Source organism: Gobius niger (assembly GCF_951799975.1).
Source record: "Gobius niger genome assembly, chromosome: 1".
In the NCBI taxonomy this organism is placed as follows: Eukaryota; Metazoa; Chordata; class Actinopteri; order Gobiiformes; family Gobiidae; genus Gobius; species Gobius niger.
The window spans coordinates 26,183,043-26,205,316 of record NC_136852.1 but is presented as its reverse complement, the minus strand read 5'-3'; the positions used below and the strand labels follow the sequence as shown (position 1 = coordinate 26,205,316).

At 41.6% G+C, this 22,274-nt stretch overlaps 1 protein-coding gene across 2 annotated transcripts in view; it reads right to left on the bottom strand.

The window, feature by feature from the left end:
• Positions 1-22,274, bottom strand: part of LOC306964987 (unconventional myosin-Ic-like) — a 51,886-nt gene that overhangs the window by 9,703 nt on the left and 19,909 nt on the right. For both annotated transcript variants that reach the window (XM_079559174.1, XM_079559173.1), the window contains exons 2-13: positions 11,626-11,781; positions 10,098-10,213; positions 6,976-7,174; positions 6,212-6,292; positions 5,852-6,031; positions 5,028-5,126; positions 3,256-3,366; positions 2,946-3,017; positions 1,881-2,000; positions 1,585-1,658; positions 1,390-1,495; positions 580-660 (exon numbers count right to left, since the gene is read on the bottom strand). In XM_079559174.1, coding sequence (XP_079415300.1) covers positions 580-660; positions 1,390-1,495; positions 1,585-1,658; positions 1,881-2,000; positions 2,946-3,017; positions 3,256-3,366; positions 5,028-5,126; positions 5,852-6,031; positions 6,212-6,292; positions 6,976-7,174; positions 10,098-10,213; positions 11,626-11,754 — 1,368 coding nt within the window. In that variant the 5' untranslated portion in view covers positions 11,755-11,781. The remainder of the gene's footprint in view (positions 1-579; positions 661-1,389; positions 1,496-1,584; positions 1,659-1,880; positions 2,001-2,945; positions 3,018-3,255; positions 3,367-5,027; positions 5,127-5,851; positions 6,032-6,211; positions 6,293-6,975; positions 7,175-10,097; positions 10,214-11,625; positions 11,782-22,274) is intronic.

Here is a 22,274-nt window from a genome sequence, read left to right as displayed (position 1 = left end):
AATCTAGAAATCAGTGAAATTTTGTAGAAAGAGTAAAACAATCTGCAAGTGGAATGAGTAATATTGCACTTCACCTCTTAACCCCGGCCTTATTATCCAAATTTTGTTTTCCAAAGTTCAGCTTTCCCCAAATCGGACGAAAACACACAAAAAAATGACTAAAACTAAACTAAAAACAAGGAGAAAGCTTAGATGTCGAACTGGAGGGAATGTGCTCAGTTACAGAGGTTAAATTAAGTAAAAAAACAATCTACTTGCATTTAAAAATCATGTATTGAATCTTAATTTTACATAAGACGAGTTTCCTTATTTTAAATGCAAAGTCGGCAGATCAAAATTGTACTCAATGGTTAAATATCCTTATTTAATCGGTTTAACTCATCGAGATAAATTTTTAACAGTGCAACAATTATTTAAAAAGTTACGTGGTTCCCTTTCATAGTTTCCAAACATATAAATCAGGAACTTGGCTTTTACAGTATTGGCCACAAAGGCTTTTTTTTACCGATCTTACTGATCTGAAGCACCAGTACAGTTGGACGACTATACTGATGAGTTTTCATTTTCATGTTTCCTCACCAGAATAGAAATGATGCCTTTGAACTTCTCCTCCACCAGGTCACAGATGATCTTGTTGTTGAAGTACTGGACTGGCTCCCACTGGAAACAACACACGCACATTCACTGCAAGGTTTATACAAAAACAAACAAACACACGCATAACTCTATACAGACAGATCTATGTAATGTACGTGGTGCGTACACAATGTGAGGAATCCCAGTCCTCGCCCACTTGCGTGTGCGACGCATGTGGCAGCTGCTGCGTTAGCGTGTTACGGCGAGCGACCGCTTCGTTTTCTTTAACAGAGTCTCGTCGACGCAGAGCTCTGCCCACAGTTTTCACGTCAAACGATAATGGGCTCTTTATGAATCAAACTCAAAGTCTCTCCCACAGCATGTTTGCTCTGCCTTCACTTCAGCACAACAGGGCATTGTCTGACTCATGCTAAACAAACGGGCTGAAAAAGCCAGAATTAGAATAACAATTGGGAGGGGGGGTGGAATAACCGATCTGTTTCGTCTTGACAAATGACAAAATTCCCAAAACACAAGAAAGTGAGACCATTCTGCAAACATAACCAAGTAAACCAAAAAAAAAAACGAAGTAGAACTGAAATTTTTTAAAAAGGATGCACGACTTTTGGGCCCGTCAAATTAAAAACTTGTATTATTATGGTGTTATTTCTGGAGCCTATCTTTTATTTTAAGGATGGGGTTATGTGCCGCAATGGCCACAAGGGAGCGCTCTAGTGTGACAGAATGAACCTCACACACCTTTCTCTCCAAGTAGGGATAAAACAAAACAAAAACAGTGAAAGCGAGTCGTACCGTGATTCCCTCAGCCTCGTACTCGTCCTGCTCAGACTTCAGGGTGAGCTCGATGAACAGCTGCTGGAGCTTCTCGTTGCAGTAGTTTATACAGAACTGCTCAAAACTGGGAAACAAACATTATCTGTGGTTAATAAAAAAGGCAAAAAATGTGATGAGAACAAGCGTCGCATTCAACTACAAAGATGTACTTGCCTGTTGTTTTGGAAAACCTCAAATCCATAGATGTCCAGCAGACCGATCACAGAGTAGTGTTTGCTAGAGTCGTCCTAAAACACAAACAAACACAAAATGTTTCACACCGATCAGCAAAGTTTGATGGCAAAACATATATTTTTTTCTATTTCATGCATTCAGGTTAATAGCAATACTATATTACAATAGCTGATTGTGCTTACTGTATTGGCCACAAGAAGGCGCTGTGGTATAGACAAATATATCCCATGTTCCACATTTAGTGTTGAGGAGAAAGTGGTGCTTGTTTTTATTACCTTATAAGCCAGGGAGGCGTTGATCTTGTTGACCAGCCAGGTGAAGGTGCGCCCGTACACCGCTTTAGAGAGAGCGTCCCGGGCTGAGGAGGCCTGCTCCAGGTTCAGAGGGCTCACCAACTAGGAACGTCAACAGGGCAGTTTGAGTCAGTGTAATTAAAGCCGCTTAACCCCCCCACCTACACAGGCACATTCTCCTCCAGTTATTATCCAGGTATCCAGGCTCTACCCAAATCTAAAAACCTTCCTGAACAAAAAACGAGACGTAAATGAGGATGAGAGCAATGAGAATAGAGCTGCTTAAAGTCACACAGCGTAGAATTTTGCCCAAAAAATAAAATTGAAATACAAGCATTTATTTTATGACAGATATTTTCATTATTGAAAAATTACTCATAAATGTACAAACAAACATGTGCTTTTGCTGTGAGCGGCTCAGCTCTCCTAAAACATGACTGTAACTTTACCAGCAGTGGGTGCGTCTCCAACTCGTCTCCATGGAGAGTGAGCAGAATTTGAGATTTCAACAGGTTAGGTTCTCATCCAAATCCATTCTCTGATTACCCACTGCAGTAATAGAATTGTTTGTGTCGAGCTGCTCATTGGGAGCATGTTTTGTACTGATGGCAGCAGTATGGTCCAAAATGTTACGCAGTGTCGCTTTAATTTTCCATTTATTCCAGTTTTAGTCCTAGTTTTCTCCTGTTTTACATGATGTGTTTTGTTTAGTGCTCGCTCTGGCCAGAATTCAACTTTTTTCTTTCCAGCCTCCACTTTAACAACAGTGTCAACAAGCTGCTTTACCCTTCCAGCCCTCATCCACTGCACAACGCACCAGCTTTGAGCAGAAGAACACTATTATGTCACTTTAAAGTAGTCTAGCCTGATTTTGACCTCTAGTCCTAGTTTTCTGCCACGCCAGTCTTGGTTTAGTCCCGGTTTAGTCCAGCGAAGCCAGTCATAACATTGATCCTACAACCGTGACAATATAATTAAGCCTCGCGGCAGACGTTACTCAGAGGCACGAGCGCCGATCACCCACAATGCAACAGTGTGCCAGCCCACCTCCTCTCCCTTGGCGATTATCTTCTTGTGCGTAAGAGCCTCTGTCAGCACCGCGCCGTTCACTCCCAACAACTGCAGAGGGAAGAGCGGCATTAGCACACAAGGCAACTGTTCGAAACATGATTCAGATCAAGAAACACGCCGACAGCCATCTTGGTGAGGGCATTTTCAGACGAGATGGCATTTCATACATTTTATTACAAACTTCAATGGGAAAGAAAGAAGAAACATCATATAAACAACAGTAAATAAGACAAACAATGAAGCCGTTTTTGGGAGAGTTTCCACATCGCTTCGGGCCAAGCCTTACCCGGGACAGATACTTGATTTGGGTGTCCGTGGTGATGCAGGCGGTGCCGTCCTCTCCTCCGTATTGCACGTTCCCCAGGTGGAGCACACTGGCAATGATGTTCAAAAGCTCCTGTTTAAACAAAGAAGAAGAAGAAGAAAGTGAGAAGAAGGAAGGCAATGAGCGCGGATATTGTACAGTATCTTTGGTCCAGTAGTTACTACTAGTAAACATGAAAGAGTTGCATTAATCGAGCACATTTTCTCCAGCACGGCTCCAGAGCAACAGTGTAATGACTCATTTGAAAGCTAAGACCTACAAAAGTGATAAGAACTTTTTTGTTGCTTCTTTTATTGCTTGTATTTAATTTTTTTGCTGCGTGTTCTCCTCGTTTTCATCGGTATGGTGACACTTTTTTTTTAAAGATTTGGGTAAAGCTGAACTGGAGACCCGGGAGGAGCTCGGAGTAGAGTCGCTGCTCCTTCACGTCGAAAGGAGCCAGCTGAGGTGGCTCGGGCATCTGTTCCGGATGCCTCCTGGTCGCCTCCCTTAGGTGGTGTTCCAGGCATGTCCTAGTGGGACAAGACCGAATGGAAGGCCCAGGACACGCTGGTGGGACTATGTCTCCGAGCTGGCCTGTCGTCACCTCGGGGTCCCCCCAGAACAGCTGAAGGAGGTGTGTGTGGATCGGGAAGTTTGGGCATCTCTGCTGAGACTGCTGCCCCCGCGACCCGGCCACGGATAAAGAGGAAGAAAATGGATGGATGGATGAACTGGAGAAAATGTGCTCAGTTAAGGCGGGGGTTAACCGAGCGCAAAAAGGCAATGAAAAAGTGACAAAAAGGTGATGAAGATGTGACAAAAAAGTGACAAAAAAAGCTCAATTTGCACTCGGCGGGGGTAAGGCAATGAAAATGTTTCTCCAGTTCACCTGTACCCAAATCCATAAGATCACAGCTTACGGGCCAGCCTCAATTGAAAGCGAAGACCTAATTTAGCTTTTTTGTCATGTTTTTGTCAAATCTTCGTCACCTTGTTGTCACTTTTTCATTGCCTTTTTGTCATGTATTTGTCGCTCTTTTGTTGCATTTTCATCGCTTCTTTTGTCTCATTTTTGGTGCTGACACTTTTATCAAGAAGCTTTTAGATTAGGGTGAAGCCAAACTAGAGAAAATGTGCTCTGCTAAGAGGTTCATTTAAAATGGACTATCCACTTGTCTAAACTAAGGGATTGGTGCATGAAAGTACTGCAGTGTTTACCAAGCTGAACCTTTTAAATGTATTTTGTAATACAATGTCAGGGAGGGATAAAAAAACAAAAAAAAAAAACTAAATCCATCTCTCAAATTTGAGTAATCCCCTTTGCAATCTGTTTTTTGTCAAATTCATGTCAGATCTCAAAAATGTTTAGCGTCCACTTCCTGCCTAAAGCCTCCCCAATGACAGCGCGGACCACATTATCCCCCCAGTGTTTGGATAGGGCTGTTTCCTCTCAGCGTCTGCGAATACATTCAGAGTATATCTGCGGTGGTTATTATACAGTGAGAAGTTATTTGTGCGCAGCGTGGGAGTCTCCCGTGTTTTATAAGTCTGGGCCCGGCTCCAGGCCTCTATAGATCTCCTGCTGCTGCTGCTTGAGGAAAGGCAGGTGTGTGTGCTCTGTTTTAGGATATACTGTGGTTATGCAATAGAGTATTTTAAGGGTTATGTGGAAGCCATACTAACTGCTAAGATGTCCATAAAGACTGATAAGGGTCTGTCTGACTTTATTAAAAAATCTGCAAAGCACTTACCTCAATCTCATCCTCATTGAAGCCGATCACAGTCAGAGCTTTCTTCACCACTTTCCACTCACTGCGGTCATTGATGGAGCTCACTTTCGGACAATTCCCCTAAAAAAACAACAGATAAAACACTTAATTGTAAATGTTTGGTCTTCTTGAGTCATTCACACGTGGAGCAGGTTCCATAAACGGCGGTGACATGTAAAAAAGGGCTGTTGATGCACGTGTGAAGTGCGGCCCTGGTGTGGGAGCAGTTGGAGCGTGTTGGTGAAGCTGTGTTTTCGGAGGGAGCCTGAAGGCAGCGTTCGGCCCCTGGGGGACAAGGACTCCCACTGGGGCCCAGACTGAACAGGGATTGTTATCGGGCAATAGCACATTAGCAGTGTTTTGGGCTTATGCAGCAGTGGAAACATTGTTAGGGTTTTAAAATAGTTTCACAGTATTTTATGTATTTATTTGGAGACCTAATTGTCTTTATTTCAATGGGATGCACGTTCCTATTCACATTTGGCTTTGGCGACTATTTAACCTCTTAACCCCCACCAGAAGCGAGCACATTTTCCCCAGTTTGTCATTAGCCAAATCTAAAAGCTTCTTGAAAAAGTGTCAAAAATGAAACAATAACGAGGAAGAAAATGGTATTAAAAAAAAGATCACTTTCTATGAGTTTTGTATGTCTTTGCTTTTAAATGAGGCATTACGCTGGTCTATAGACTGTAAGCTCCAGTCGTGAACCTTTTACATTTGGGTAAAGACAAACTGGAGAACATGTGCTTGGTTCAGGTGGGGGTTAAGGGGTTAAATCTGTTGGCTGTGTGGTTATTGTCGCTCACTTTGACGAGGAACTGATACTGCTGCGAGTTCCTCTCCAGCCCCAGCCTGCGGAGCAGGTCCTCCTCTCCTCCCTCGATGAGTTGGTAGAAGATGTGGAAGTTTCTTTCCCCGTGGTTTTGGTGCACGACCCGGGACTTCTCCAGGAGGTAGTTGATGATGTGTCCTCCCACGGGCGCTCCCTGACGACAGAGGAGTGTGATGGTTTTGAGTACAAACATAAACAGTTCATTAAGTAAGACAGGAGCGTGAAAACAAAAAGTGTGCTTGATAAAGGTCGGCCGTGCACACTGTTGTTGTGTCCTTGGGCAAGACATTGGGTCTAAAACAGTTCGAATATTTGTGGATTAATCCACACTCACCTTGAAGTCAAACTGGATGTCCATGTATTTTCCAAACCGACTGGAGTTGTCGTTTCTCAATGTCTTGGCATTTCCAAAAGCCTGTGAACAGAGAAATGGACATTTGACTATGTACTATGGATAAGCATCAATACATCGACCTATACATCAAATCGTTTTTTTCCAAATGTCTGGTCTATAATCCGTAAAAAACTTAAATACTTGGCCACTCCAACAGTGGCCGATTTTATTTTATTACTTCAGGTGACTCAATCAGAGTTTCTGTCCCAGCTTTGATTAGCTGTCATTAGCATGCTAGCATCCGCTAGCCGCGGAATTTTTCACAGCTATCAAAATTACAATTGCAGAGGTTAAAACTAACTCAGCGATTAAATTATCCAGGTTCAGTGCTTCAAAATGACATGCAGCATATCCATATGCCTGAGGTTTAATGAAACTAACTAACTTTAATCAAACTTGTAGCTAACCAATTTTCATTGTGATGTTTCTCTGATCCCCTGAGGCACAGGGACTTGTTTTAAAGCCCTGACTTAGCTCTTTCCAATACAAAATTGGAAGTCTCTATCACTCTCTGTCCCGGAGATATCGGCTTTTATCAGCGCTACATTGGCCGATATTATGATATCCCAAATATATTGGTCGACCTCTAAAAATGATCCAAATAACAGGCACTGTTGATATAAGTGTGTGCCTACATGCATGAGTATCATCCACATGTATCTACAAGGCCACATTATTTGATCACACCAGCCCGCCCCACTCACCTCCAGGACAGGGTTGGACTGCAGAAGCCTGTCTTTGATGGTTTGGACCTTGTCGCTGGCGGGACAGGTCACAGCGTAGTACTGCAGGATCTTCTTGGACGCCTCGGTTTTTCCAGCTCCGCTCTCTCCTGAAATCAGGATGCACTGGTCCTTTCCCTCGGTCCTCATCGAGCGGTACGAGTTATCTCCCACTGCATAGCTGCCAACGAAAACAAAAAAAGCATCAGTTACTGGGTACATTTTTCAAGGACTTTAAAGGCTTTACTCGACAGGAAAGCCCAGGGTAAAGAGAGTGATACAGTCCTATGTTTGCTTACTTTATTTACTAGACTTGAGTGGCAACAAAAAGGTGATTGTCAGGACATTTTCAGGAGTGTGATTTTAATCGTCCAAAATCCCCCCAAAAGACTGCAGCAGAACTGAACACTGCAACAAGTCTCCAAAAATAACAGCAGTTCCCAGCCTCGAGGGCTCCAGAGGTTCCCCAGAGCATTGTCCGGTCAGTCGGTCTGGTCATTACTAATATCATTTGTGTGAATTAATAAAGTAAAGAATCCAACACCCATTATTGGACAAGGGGTACACGAACAAAATCAATTGTTATTTATGTAGCTACTGCATCAAGCTACATCATCATGTTCTTTAAAATAACTGTTGAGGATATTTGTTGCAGAGGCCGTGACTAATGTCAATGCCCTTTCAAGTAAAATCTGTTTTGCTAAATATTGTAATGGAAATATTTTCCATTTACTTGTTCCACTTCGTGTTGTCCCTGGCATTGACCGGGCTTAATGTTCTAGAGTCCAGAAAGGTTTCATAATGTCCAGTTTTTCCATGAGACAGTGCCAAGGCTTTGGCCATGTCCTTCACTAAACACTAAACACAAAAGTCAGGATGCTGGGGATGAATATCACATTTACTTATTACACAGCTGCACATTTAACCTCCTAACCCCCACTTTAACCGAGCACATCTTCTCCAGTTCAGTTTTAACCAAAAGACCTACAAAACTCATCTATTTTGGTGCTACTTTGTCACGTTTTTGCTGCTTTTTGTCACCTGTTTTGCAGCATCTTTGTTGTTTTTTTGTAACCGTCATTATTTTTAGACACGTTTCATTTTTGTTGTTATTTTTTCCACTTTTTTTCAAGAAGTTTTTAGACTTGGTTAAAGTCAAATTGGAGAAAATGTTCGTGTCGAGGTGGGGGATAAGAGGTTAACTGTTGCTGACACACTAACAGACAGATAAAGTCTTGGTGTACATTAAAATATTTAAAAGACTATTCACTGTAAATGCTGTAAATATACTCCCATGACTCTGCTGCAACCAGTTATAACCAAATCTATCTGGCCAGTGCGGCCGGTGGAGGAGGAGGTAAAGGACATATCCCACACATATTACATTCTCTCTCTCCAAATACATTGTCCTGTCTTGGAATCATCTCTGGAATGCTCTCTGCGCTCTGACCCCGCGCAGACCGTTATGAATCATGGTTTCCTCAGAGGAGTGCAGCCTGCTTCAGTTACAGTCTCATCTATCAGCCCATAGACGCTATCAGGGCCGCGCTGTTGTTTCAGCCTGTGTGGAGACTTTCTGACACCAGACTAATTACTGCGAGATAAAAAACACACACACTCTCCCCTTGAAGGGCCGTGGCAGAGCAGCTCAGGAAGTGTGAAGAAAGTATTGCCCTCAAATGTCCAATTTAGATTTCACACATTTTGATATTTCATAAGCAAACGCTCGATTGGAAGTCATATTTTGCTGGTACTGCTGTGAGGACATTTGCGATGGAGGGGTCAGCCTGAGGTCGGGGGGATTCCCTGTCAAAAAGGAAAATCTGCTGAAAGTTAACATGCTTTACTTTTCCAGCCCCGCACTCCCAACTCGGATTCCTGCAGGCCTCGCCAAATCACATTATGTTATTCCACTCAGTGAAAAAGGGGCAAAAAAGACCTTATCAATCTCTAACTTTCAGAATGTTCACGTAGAGGCTTTGAGTTTTTTTGCATCCTTTTGTTAAATAAAGCTGCATTCTTTGTTTTATTACATTTGTATTGTATATAGTATGCATAGTATGCTCCGTGCATTTTCTCCAGTTCAGTTTGACCCAAATCTAAAAGCTCGACTGCAGACTTGCAACCTATAGGCCAGAGTTAAAGCTCATTTGAAAGCTAAGACCAACAAAACTGATCGTGACTTTTTTTGTTGCATTGTCGTCGCATTTTTGAAGCTTTTTTGAATCGTTTTTGTCGCAATTTCTTCTCTTTTTTTGACATTTTTTGGTCACTTTTTAGTCATGTTTTTGTTGCTTTTTTTGTGGGTTGTATTTTCATCCTCGTTTTTGACACTGTTTTGACAATTTGTTCAAGACGCCATTAGATTTGGGTGAAGCCGAACTGGAGAGAATGTGCTCGGAGCAGGTGGGGGTTGAGAGGTTAAACATAAACTACTTTGGAAACTGTATTTGTAGGAATCTTTAGTTACAAAGTCATGTGTTGCCATTTATCTACAAATCCACATTCTAGTACATAACAGCTTTTTCTTGCGACAACAATATCCTGTCGTTGTCGTTGTTGTTGTTGTTGTTGTTGTTGTTGTTGTTGTTGTTGTAATCAGTCAAACAAATACGCTGAACGAACAGGGTCAGGTCAGGCCTTCGATATTTTGACGTACTGCCGCTGAGAACCTTTTCCACTCTCCGATGACATAATGTTTGTGTGGGAATATTTGACCAAGTCCGTCTCCCACTGACTCAACACAGTCATAGTCAGACTTTTCCTCCCTCAATACGTTGCTTTGTGCGACCGTGCGGGAAACCAAGTGTTTGTTGAATAGTTGCCACAGAAATGGTCTTGGGGATTCCCTTTGAAATCCTCCCGGAGCCCCGCACAATCAAAGCTTTATGGACATTTAACATTTGGAGTCTCTTAAGCCGCTCTCGGATGTTAGGCTGTTGTCTCTCTCGGTGCACTTTTGCACTCGAGCTTGTGGCCAAATATTTTTTCTCCCTTTTGAGCGTGAATTCAAAATGACTCGATGCTACGCGTTGTTTCGTATTTTCCCCGGAGACAAAGGGCACATGCAGAAGAGTGTTGAATAAAACAGAGCCCGGTCTTACATGTGCGGCGAGACCTCGTAGAAGTTGACTCCTCTGTATCGCTCCATGTGGTTCTTGGTGTAGATCTCCAGGTCTTTGTATGGGTTCATGGAGACCAGCACCGAGCCGATGTACGTCTGCAGGAGGACAGATTCACAGTTCATTTACTTAGATATCGTCACACAGCGGGGTGTAGTCGCTGAATGCAGTTTAGATCTGTGTCTCGGTATAGGCAAAAAAAAAAAAAAAAAGTCTGCGCCTTCCAGTTTAGTTTTTACACTTTTTAAATATTTTCAGACACATAAACACACCAGCTGTAGTCATTCCTTGCCCTTTTCTTTTTCTCAAAATTGATTATAATGTTGTGAGTTATTATTTCACCTTCTTCCACATGTAGCCAGAGCATCCTTGGTGCAGACTGACCAAAACCAATCTGCCCCCCATATTACTTTTTTTTCAATATGTGACAATACTAAATTGAAACCAGCTAAGTCTTAGTCTTCATTGTTGAGTTTAGCCATGATATTTTCTTTTTTTTTGTGATCAATTTTTTATTGAAATGTTACATTGCATCGGCATTTTGCACTTTTTTGCAAGTTACACTTTCCTTTTATACCCTTTTTGTTACCCACATCCCCATTTCCCTTATGATGGGCAGAGAAACTCAAAATTGCGTAAAAAGCAATCCCCAAACATGAAAAAGTAGATAAATAAATAAATAATAAATATTAAAATAAAACAAAAAATAAAACCATGCCATGATATTTTCTAATAGACTGTAATACGTTTCCTTTATAAGAATTATATTTCATTTAAAGTGGGCATATGAGGCTTAATAACATTATTTTTAGTGCCTCAGCATATCATAAAATTTAATTGTAACAATGAATAGAGCTGAAGAAGACCTTGACTGGGCCTCCTCCTGCTGGCAGCTGTGGGAATAACTAATAATTAAAAAAAAGTAACGTTCGGTTTCAATTCATGGCGAGGATATGATTTGGATTTCCCAAATCGATTTGATTCTCTTCATAAGGGCCCGATTCGAGATTCACGATTCAATTTGATTGATTTTTGATTCAGTTAGTGACATCACGCAGAACCAATTTTACTTGGATATGGAAGACATTCTCAGAAGAACTAATGCTGCAAATAGTAGAAACTAAGTCTAACTTGGTAAATCATTGGTAAAAACATGAATATTTGAAATCGATTAATTAAACCCAGCCCTAGTGGCTCGCAGCCTCAGCATGGCATGATAAGCACAGCTTGAGCGCAGAACGGCTCAGAACTGGTTCAGCTTTAAAAATGTGGAGGACAGTTTCCGATTTTAACAATGATGCAATTGTATCCAGAAAGTGCAGAACGAAGCGCTGACACCGTAGAAGAAGAAACTGCTAAATTAAACCAGAGGATTACCCAAAACTGTGTAGTGAAATATTACTCCAGGTTGGTTTTGACGAGCTAAAGCTAAAACAAACAAAAAAAGCTGATTTTGCCTGATGATACGTCTCCTTTAAGTTACTGCAGACGCCCATCCCCGCACACTCACATAGATGAGGTTCTCCTTGAAGCGTTTGCGCAGGTTCTCTATGAAAGCCGCCTCGCTGGTGTAGTTCTCCAGGAGCACGAAGTCCTGGACCCCGACCCGGTCTCTGGCTGTGAGGGCCGACTCCATCATCGCCCGCACACCGTCACTCCCCACCACCTGAAGAGCACACAAAAAATACACAGGGGTTAAATACATCAAAAAAGACACTATGCAAAAAACACAGTATGTCAATGTTCACAGTCACAGTTTGCAATATTAGTAGAGAATCTTAATTTATATTTTTGGCAGGCACCTTCAGATCTTCAAATAAGAAGAAATGATTGACGAGAAGGTGCAAAAAAGAGAAAAAAAAAGTACCGGTGTCAACAATATAATTCCACAAGACACCTTCAGGCTTTCCTAATACGTCGGCACAGTCCTGACGTCCGACAGCCACAAAAGCAACATGCACCCATAAAACTCTTGCCACATCTCGGTTCTAACAGAGCACAGATGTCGCTGTAAACTTCTCACCACGCAAAAGAGCCCCACCCAAACAACGCTTATTAAAAATAAAATGCAACAAATGCGGCGCTTCGAGCACTTACAAGTTTGAGATCGTTAATATTCCTGGTCAGGAGGTTGTTCCCTAAAATTGTGGCTTGGGTTTTTTGCAGAAGATTCCGAATGTTGGCTACGTCCATGATGCTGGCTGAAAGTCCGAAAGGCAGAGTGAGAGTGAGGAGGGCGAAGCAGCAGGTGTTGTTGTTATGAAGAGGCCGAGAAGAGAAAACTTATGGGAATGTATTAATTAGCATAGAGCGTTACATGTGGGAAAAACACAATCCAGAGGCCAGACGTCCCATTTGAGAATTCAGCTGCATAAAGTCACAGCTTTAGGAGCATCGACTTGGACGATTTTGACGAATCAAGAAAGATAGATAAACAAAATAAAAGGAAAATATTTTTACATTTATATCAACTAAATGTCCCTTAGAAAAACATATTTTAGGACGCAATTTGAGATTTTATTTTTGAGAAACTAAAAGGATGTCTTGCAATTCGGTTGCAGCCAGAATGTGGCCTATGTGTTTACCACCATTTTTTTTTTTTTTTTATTGATCATAGTATTTGTAAATAGTACCTACTAATATTCTCAAATCAACCAAGGAAACCCGCCATCACACATAAAATGGCAAAAATCTAGGTATATAAAGATGATAAGTTTAGTCCCTAAATTGGGAATCATTTGGGGAAAAATGGGCGAAATTGTGACAAAAATTAGGAAAAATTGGGTTAAAAAATGGAAGGGAAATGGGGGAAAAATAGAGAAAATATTAAAATAAATTATGGGGGGGATTTGGAAAAGAGGGGAAAAAATATGGGAAAAAATGTAATTAATTGGGCCAAAAAAATGAAAAAAATAAAATAAAATATGGGCAAAAATAAGGAAAATTGGGAATAAAGTTGAAAAATTGGGGGGAAAAAATAATAATTTTCCAATACTTGCTTTCGATGCTTCCATTTTTTCAAAACTGGCAGTACCTAAACTTTAACTTTTTTTCCGATACCCAGCCCTAGTCCTATGTGGAGATCTAAGCAGGAGAGGAAAACCATGGGGCGTTGCCATGAGCCAGACGCCACAGCAGGTAACAGGCAGCCTAATCACATTAAGACTGTTTACAGAAAATCTCTCAAAAGTGGGACTTTGAAGTGTGACCACATAGACAGATTAAAACTTCACAGCAGGGACTGGGAGTTTGCCTGAAAAAGAGTGATTCATCGAGAGCTAATTCATATGAATCCCAGTCTGTTCCTTCTCTATCAGCTATTTGGTCTTCATGTAAAGTAGCAGCTTCGACAGCAAACTCATGGCCACGGTGCAGAACTGTACATGCCGACAGTATGAATGACTTGTGGAAAGGCCGTCGAGCGAAACTACGGAGCTATGAAGACGGAAGCTTTCATCAAAGCATCCATTTTACTTGTTTGTTCAGCTTGATATGTTTGTATGCGCTTCATCCCTTGGCTGAAAAAGAACAACACCACAAATCCCAGAGTGGTTGAAAGAAAGAAAGGCAGTCTTTGAATGATATTAATAACTGGACAGCTCCCACAGACTTCATTCAACGCTTTGATATGAAACTCACTTCTTAGGGATATCTGCACTTAAAGGGGGGGAGCATTTGAAATTATTTATCAGGTGGGGAAAAAAATATGCTCTGAATTAAAGATTCACAGTGGACAGTGGAGAATACCTAAAATATGTATTTGCATTTGGAGCATCTTCTTTGTTAATTTCAACAAAGTCAACAAACTTAAAGCACCTATACTCAGCTCAGTCCTGAGAAAGCGACTAAGCAGTTTTGAAGTTGTTAACTATGTCAAAGACTAGCTCCAACAAACCACACCACAAACCTTTATTAAGAAAAAGGTTAGGAAAAACAACGTCATCATCCCTATTACAAGATCTACTACATCAGGGGTGGGCAATTCATTTTTTTAAGGGACCACTAGTAATCCTGAGCTGAGTTAGAGAGCCGCACAAACAATAACTTAACCTTCATTTTTCCCATTGCAAAATGCACTAAATTATATCTGGAACTTGCTTAATGGTAATTGTTAATATTGTGTCCCAAAAAAATAACAGGACATTAATCTCTGGACAGGAGCTTACAGCCTATAGGCCGGTGCAGCGCCTCATTTGAAAGCTAAGACCTACAAAACTGATGGTAGCTTTTTTCGCCCCTTTTTTTCTACTGTGTTATTTTTGCTTTTCTAGCGCATTTTTCAGTCTGTTTTACGCTTTTCAAGAAGCTTTCAGATTTGGATAACGCCAAACTGCAGCAAATGTGCTCGTTCTGGTGGGAGTTAAAGAGACGAGATGCAAGTTGGTCATTTTATACTCACTACTGCCACCTCAGTTCATATGCGTAACTGCAGGTTCTATATTAAGCTTGTGCATGACGGCACTTCGGACCCGAATTAAGAACTTTTTGAGTGACAGTGCAGGATTTTAGAGGCAGTTGTGGGGAACAGGTCTGAGCTCATTCTACACATTAAGACATGGAACATGTAGGGGGAGGAAAATACATAATTTTTTACATCTTTAAACTCCGTATAGTCCCTTTAAGGGCAGATATCATGAATAAGTAAACTTAAGATGTGGGTCTCGGAGTGTCAATGTAATGACGACGTATGATCACACATGATTATATCCCTTTCATTTAGTCCTGTTTTACTTATCCATCCAATCACGTAATCCCTCCTCCCCATGTGTATCCCATTTGTCTCTTCTGTTGTGTCCTGTGTCCTTCTCACTTGTGTAATTGTGCACTTTGTGTCTTATATACTCATCACTTAATAAAAATGTTTTTTTAAATGAATAAGTACACTTTTATTTGTATAGCGCTGTTACACAATGTCACAAATCGCTTTACAGTAGTAAAAAAATATTTTAAAAAAATAAACAGCATATCTAAGAATATAGCATTTACAATCACAGGCTACAGACCAGAATGCTTTCCAAAAGAGATAAGTTATTAGGTGCTTTTCAACGGCATCTTCTGTGTCCAGAGAGGTCGAGAGGAAGTTCATTCCAAAGATCCTCCTTTTCGTTCAAACTACATTGACTTAGCAGTTTTGATGTACAGTATATATTTCCATGTCGCTTTTGAATGATATATAAATAAAAAGTATATAGAGCAATGGTGCCTCTGACATACGTAATTCAGCGTAGATAAAGCAGAACAAATTATATAAATTATGGAAAGGGGGTCGAGGCCCGGGCAAAATTGCTTAGGGGACCTGCACTACATGATCTTGGAATTCATTTTAATCTATTGAGAGACAATTTCCCCGGTCAAAACATTGCAACATTTTGCTTGTCATTTTCAATTTTAGTTTCAGCAAAATATTTTTCACTTCTCGGATATACTCTTACTGCGAGTGTGACATGTAAGATTATGTATACAGTAACATTACCGCAGTACCGTGCCTATATTTTCCAGCTCTCCCCGGTCACTCTGACCCATGGAGCCCTATTGTGTCAGCACATCTGCGAAAAGAGAGACCGAGAGAGAGAGGGAGTCACCTCGCTACAGCTGTGTGCCTATGAGCTCCTCTCTCCTGTCAATCACATACATGTGGACATTATGCAACCGCAGCGCTTCTGCCCCGTGGTCAAATATTTTGGGCTTTCTGCAGGTCTCGGTCGGGACTGTGTCTTTTCTTTGAGATCTAAATAGACTGCGGTTGGTGCAGCTGTGAATATATGACTTCCTGTTAGCGCTGGAGTCCGGACCACAAAGTTAAAACAAGAAAAGAAAAAAGAGTTTTGGCCTCTGTCAAACTGGCACAAATATTCCTCACACTTGCTCATAAACTTAACCTTCCTTTTTCCAAAGATCTAATCTGTGCCATTCAAAGTCAGACATTTACTGAACTTTTCGGTCAGCCCTCCGTTCCTATCAAGGAGTGGAGTTTGCATGTCCTCTCCAGCTATAGGTGCCTCAGACTTCTAAATCTAAACTCTCAGTAATCCATCATTCGCAAATCTCTCCCTAAAAGTGGCAGGCACTGACTGACTCCATGATGTCGTACACGGCTCACTGCAGCCCTTTTCCAAATATTATGGCGCCTGTGAGGAAAGAAACCAGGGCCGGTGCTTCCTCTGTTGTGGTCCCACTCGGGCTAAAACGCTCGCACCTCTCTCCTCTCCATGACTTCATTGTTCCCACTGTTTGGCTTTCCTTAATGCACCCGCCATGCGCTCTCCGAACCACCGCCCTGCAGAGCTCAGAGAGAGAGGGAGGGGGAGAGGGAGAGGGGGGTAAAAGAGCCGACCCCGTACCCAAAAGATGCCGTAAGGTTTTCCTAGTCCTGTGCAGAAAAACAGGAGCAGGTGAGTGACGGCTTGGGCTGTGTGTAATGGAGAAATGTATGTGTTTGCCGAAATGTCGTAATTTGGAGGCACACACGGCAGCCAGGTATGTAATGGTTCAAATGGTGCCCAGACTTTAGGTTTTCTAAGGTAGATGGGTTTCAGACAACAAGTTAACTATTGCGAAAGATAATTTGATCTTGAATTGTTAATTACAGAAACAGTCTTAATTCGTGATCACCTGAGATGCATTATAACAGTCCTGATCAAAAGTTTAAGACCAGTTGAAAGATGGCTCCAGCAACGGCCTTCATGTGGGTCGAAGGTCGTCCGGCGTCTTGTCGCACAGCCAATCGGATCCTCCGGCTCAGCGCTGATGACATTTTATTGGGTCTTCCACTTGACTTTTTTGTTCCATAAACCTCCGGATCTTCTAAAAGGACTGTCTTGCTGCGTCCCCGCGCTGTGAGAGGCCCTGCTTCTGCAGCTCAGTAACCGGACCACGTTCAAAACAAGAACGTTTTTTTTTGCCTTTTGCCATCAGGTCGTCATGACAGTGTGAATAATTGACTGGAAATTATGATGAACCCATAATTTTGCACAGATTTGGCCTTTTAAAGTCATGTGGTCGTAAACTTCCGATCAGCTGAAAGTAGCTATTTCCGTTTAATTGTTGTTTTCAAGCACAGTTTTATCCAGCTTTACCTTGTTAAAATCCATCCAGACAAAATGTGTTTTTCAACTGGTCAAACCTTTGATCGGTATCCATTTAGTTTGTTTTTATCCATCCTATTAGTAGGTCCTTTTTTTCATCATGCCGTATATCCAGGATTGGGGAGGACACAAACTGGCTGCATTTCTGGACCCTATCTTGCAATCCTTACACAGTTTAAATACATTTTACGTACTCTTAGTAGCTCTATTAGGGGGCGACAGAGGCTCAGTTGGGGAGAGTGTTCGACCACGGATCCAAATGTGAGAAGTTCAAATCCCGGCTGTTGTGTGTACTTGATTTGAGAAGCTTTTGGAAAGCGCACAAGTGCAAGGCATTTTTTTTGTGATTATTGTTATTATTATTATCTTATTATCTTTCTCTAAGAGTTTACACTTCATTGGTAAAATCTGCCTGTCCGTCACTTGTAGCATCATGGAGGTTGAATGACCAATAACAGTACAGTATTACTTCCTATTGTCATCGTGCAATTATTTTCTATGTATGTATGTATGATGCAATTTACTAACACCTTTAAAAGCAGCGACAGAGAAGATTATTGGCCTGTGAACAATGGCACCTCTGAATGTGACCTCTCCATCGCCTCAGGCTCCTCAGCCTCAAACAGCTCAAGTATCACTGCACTGTTTATACGAGCGAACGCCGCAATAACCTGCCGCTTTCTGACACAAGAGCTGCACAACTTTTCATAGACTGTTCTCCCATTACACGATCATGCCCACTCCTCAGAAATCTGAAAACATAATACACGAGTGTGTCTCAAGAGTCAGTGTTGTTTCTGAGCGACACTCAAGGCGCCGAGAGTTTCAAGGAGGTTAAAATAAACATGACCTTATTAAACCGTAGTGTGAATTATGAGTAGTTAAGTGTTTTAGTAGAGATTTAGACCAGATAAGATCAGGATGAAGCGCCCGCTTTATTAAATCATTAATGTTACGTTAAATTAATGTTAAGTTAGTTTAGTTAAGTTAATGTTGAGGCGCGTCTTCAAATTCGGACTGGCATTTAAAATCAATATCATTCACCTACACCAGAGAGGACTGAAAAACAAACTGTTAACCTAATATAAAAATCACATGCATTTCAGGATAGGAAATGTATAAGTACATGGCAAGGGCTGCGTATTTGTAATTGCCATGAAACTATAATTACAATTTGAATGTTTTAGGTGGTACCACAACCATTGCAAACCTCATAGGGTCACATTATTTTATCTTATGGATTTGATAGGGAAGTGTGAACAATTTATAGCCAATTACGAACAAAAGCTGAAGTTTAGATTCTTGCATAAGCTAAAGTCACATTTCAGCCTTTTCTGAGACGCTTCTGTTGAACTTTCTCAAAAACACCTCATGAACTAACTCTGATTTTAATTGCAAAGATTTCGATTCCTCGGCGGTTAATCTTGCCGCCCCGAACTGACGAAGAGAACTACTTTAGCATGCACCATGAAAAAAAAAAAAAAAAAACAACACACAAGTCTCCGGTGGAGCAGGCAGCCCGTAATATAAAACCTGCTCCGACTTGTGGTTTGAATTTGAAAGCATTATTGATAACAATCACGCATCCAAAAGTGTGTTTCTGATGAAGAGCTGGTAAGCCTCTCCGTGTTTTGCCCCTTCTGCATTTTTCCATTATGAATCAGTCATCTGGTACTAACTGCACTGTAGCTGCTAAGTTAGGACCATCTTCACTGTAAAACCGCGCTGAGAAACGCGGTGCAGAGACGGTGACAGACGACACGCGTCTATCCGCCGCGTGCCGTGCATGTACAGTGTTTGGACAGGTGTCGTTACAAAGCAGACGATACTGGCGTTTCCCACACGCCTTGTTGACTGCGGTTGCCATTGACAAAACTGCTCGAGGGTTCGTACCGAGCGTGTGCAGAGCTGTCAAACGAGTGGGCGGGGCTTCAAGGCGCCACCTCAGGACATCTAATCGAAATGCTCCGGCCAATAGGAGCAGGTGGATCCACTGTATGTTAAAGGACAATATTGACGATCGATGACATCATTTACTGCACTGTACTGCAGTTACTTGGCTTGAAAGGTTTTTCTTGTCGTGTTTTCAAAAATGTCACATAATCTTAAAAACAGGGGGGAAAATAAATACTTCAACACTTCCAGCAACCATAACACTGCCTGCTAATACTAGGATATCTTCATGAGTACAACTGCTGGTAAAAGTACATCTAATAACCAGTACTTTTAATGCTACTTGTTCAACACCATTCTGAATGCAGACGATGACTATTGCAACACAAACATACACAAAGTCGGGAAAGAAAAAACACAATAAAAGTCTTTCCATTATGTTCAACTGGGTTTCGACAGCTCTGGAATTCTCCTAAGATCACCTTTTACACTTAAGTTTGAACACTTACAACCACCTCCACTACTACTACTACGACCATCCCTCCACTGTCTCCACTCAGGTAACTTCATTCAACTTTCTTCACAACGCCCGACTACAAAGCATTCGCCGACACTGTTCCTGCCCGTTCCACTCACCCAGCGGTACTCCATTGTTGCAGGTCCCCGCTTTCCACTCATTAAGTCCCGGGTATTAACGGCCTGTCATTTTCTATTAGTGACTTAAAAACAGCGACGTGAACTAGGAACTGCGGGGAGTGGAGGGAGAAGGAGCGAGGCATGAACTGCACTGGGGCTGATGTCAGAGCCCTGCAGGCAGCAATGACAAGAATCTGCCTGTGTGCGAGCAATTTGTAAGTGCAACTTTTCGCCAAAGCAAATTTATGACTTTGATGTGTGTCAGGACTGGGATTTTTGTTACAAGCAAACAGCCTAAATTGGTGTTTTATCCTCCTTTCACCAGTTTGGCTTGACTTGAATCTAAAAGCTTCTTGACTGGAGAGCAACAGTGTAACGCCTCATTTGAAAGCTAAGACTTATAAAAGTGACCATCACTTTTTTGTCACGTTGTCGCCGTGATTTTGTCACATTTTCCGAAGCGTTTTTGTCATGTTTTTGTTGCTTTTTCATTGGTTTTTGTGTTGCTTTTGTGTTGTGTTTTGGTCACGCTTTTGTCACTTTTTGTGGCTTTTTTGTTGCCTTTTTTTGTCCCTTTTTTCATCCCTTTTTTGTCGTGTTTTCACTACGTATTTGTCACTTTCTTGTTGTTTTGTTGTCCTGTTTGTGTCGCTTTTTTGTTGCTTTTTCATTGTTTTGTGGGGTTTTCGTCACTTATTTGTCACTTTTTGTGTCTTTTTTGTTGCCCTTTTCATCCCTTTTTCATTCCTTTTTTGTCGTGCTTTGGTTACGTATTTGTCACTTTTTTGCGCATTTTTGTTGCGTGTTCATCCTCGTTTTCGTGGCTATTTTGATGCCATTTTTTAAGCTTTTAGATTTGGGTAAAGCCGTACTGGAGAAAAGCGGGGGTTAAGAGGTTACACCTTCTGTGGAAAAGTGGTTATTGAAGATGCAGCGTTACCACAAGTGCACGAGTTGTTATAGTAAGTTATAGTGTCATAGTAAGTAGAAGGAACTAAGTACACTATACAAATACTGTGCCATACACACACTGACGATAGCCAGAGGAGAACCGTCTGGTAATACTGCATGTATCCAGTCATTTGTTTTGTGTTGGGAGTGTTGCGCATAGGGAACCGGTGACACACTATCCTCATTACCACTTTCTCTCTCTCTCCGCCTCGGTGAAGGAATGCTGCTCGGCCACACAACCCCAAACCCCGAGGCATCAGCGGCAACGGGACACGCCTCTCACATATCAAACCGGGACAGATAATGGAGCCAACAGGGGCATGAGACATACTGCAGGACAATCACGACGAGGGGGGGAAAATCACCAGGAATAGATATATGTGATCACTGGAACTTGAATGGAAAACTTGAGACCAGGGGTCGCAGAAGGATGATATTCCGCTGTTGTCACTTCTACCACATCAGAAAGAAGGGGGAGAGTTCAGCTTCCCAACAGCCTGATGACGAGTCAGCCTTCTCCCCTTATCAGTCCACAAAGAAACAACACAAAAAAACATTCAGTTGCACCAATAAACACAGTCTCCCGAACAAGTCTGTGCAAATTCTTGTGACACCATGTTTCTCCGTTGCCAACACTTCTCTTTCACGTTAATTCAAAAGTTAGGACAATGTAGATTTGTCAAAGTAAGTCACCCATGCTCGCCTCCTCCTTAGCAGTATGATTAGGAGTAGTAATTCAGTAGCTATGTTTTGTTGCACTTTCAAAGCAGTACTTACTAACTCATGCCCTTAGAGACCATTAGCGCCACTGCAGGTGTCGTAACATGTTACAGTTTTTTACTCATTAATTGTCCATGAGAGTAAATACTACGCTGACAGAAAAGACAGAGAGAGAGAAGGATATTGTACATCCAGTTACACAATGGGGATAATTTTTTTCCCTCAAACTTGGCTGTAAATACTGTTTAAGTGGCGCTAGCCTGAAGTTAGCTTTGCCCGTTAACCTGCTAGCTTCTTCTTCATGATTCTATTAGTGTGCATAGGGGTTTTCTAGCCAGAGACACCAGGGGGAGAAAAAAGACCCCCCAATCATCCCATTAACACTTGTACTACTCCCATAGGGACTACGGAAAGGATTTATTAAGGTAAACAAGTTACTTAGTACTGCTTTCATAATGTTTTCATAGTTTTTTGTACTATATGAGATGTCATATATTTATGACTATAGCATTTTGGCTGTTTTTTGTTCTTTTTTTGTTGTACTGTAACGTAACTGTGACCAAGCCACAAAAATGTGACCAAAACATGTCCAAATGAGCAACAAAAATGCGAGGAAAACACAACCAAAAACGACAAGCAAAACAAGGAAGAAGCTTAGATGAGTTTTGTAGGTCTAAGCTTTCAAATGAGGCTGTGAGCTCCAGTCGGGAAGCTTTTAGTTTTTGGTAAAGCCGAACTGGAGAAAATGCACTCGGTTAAAGCGGGGGTTAAGAGGTTTTGTATGCTTCTATTTTTACTCGAGCACTTTTACTTCCCCTTGAGAAATAGAACATACTTTTTTTACTTTGTCCAGCAGGTAGCAGAGAACAAACCT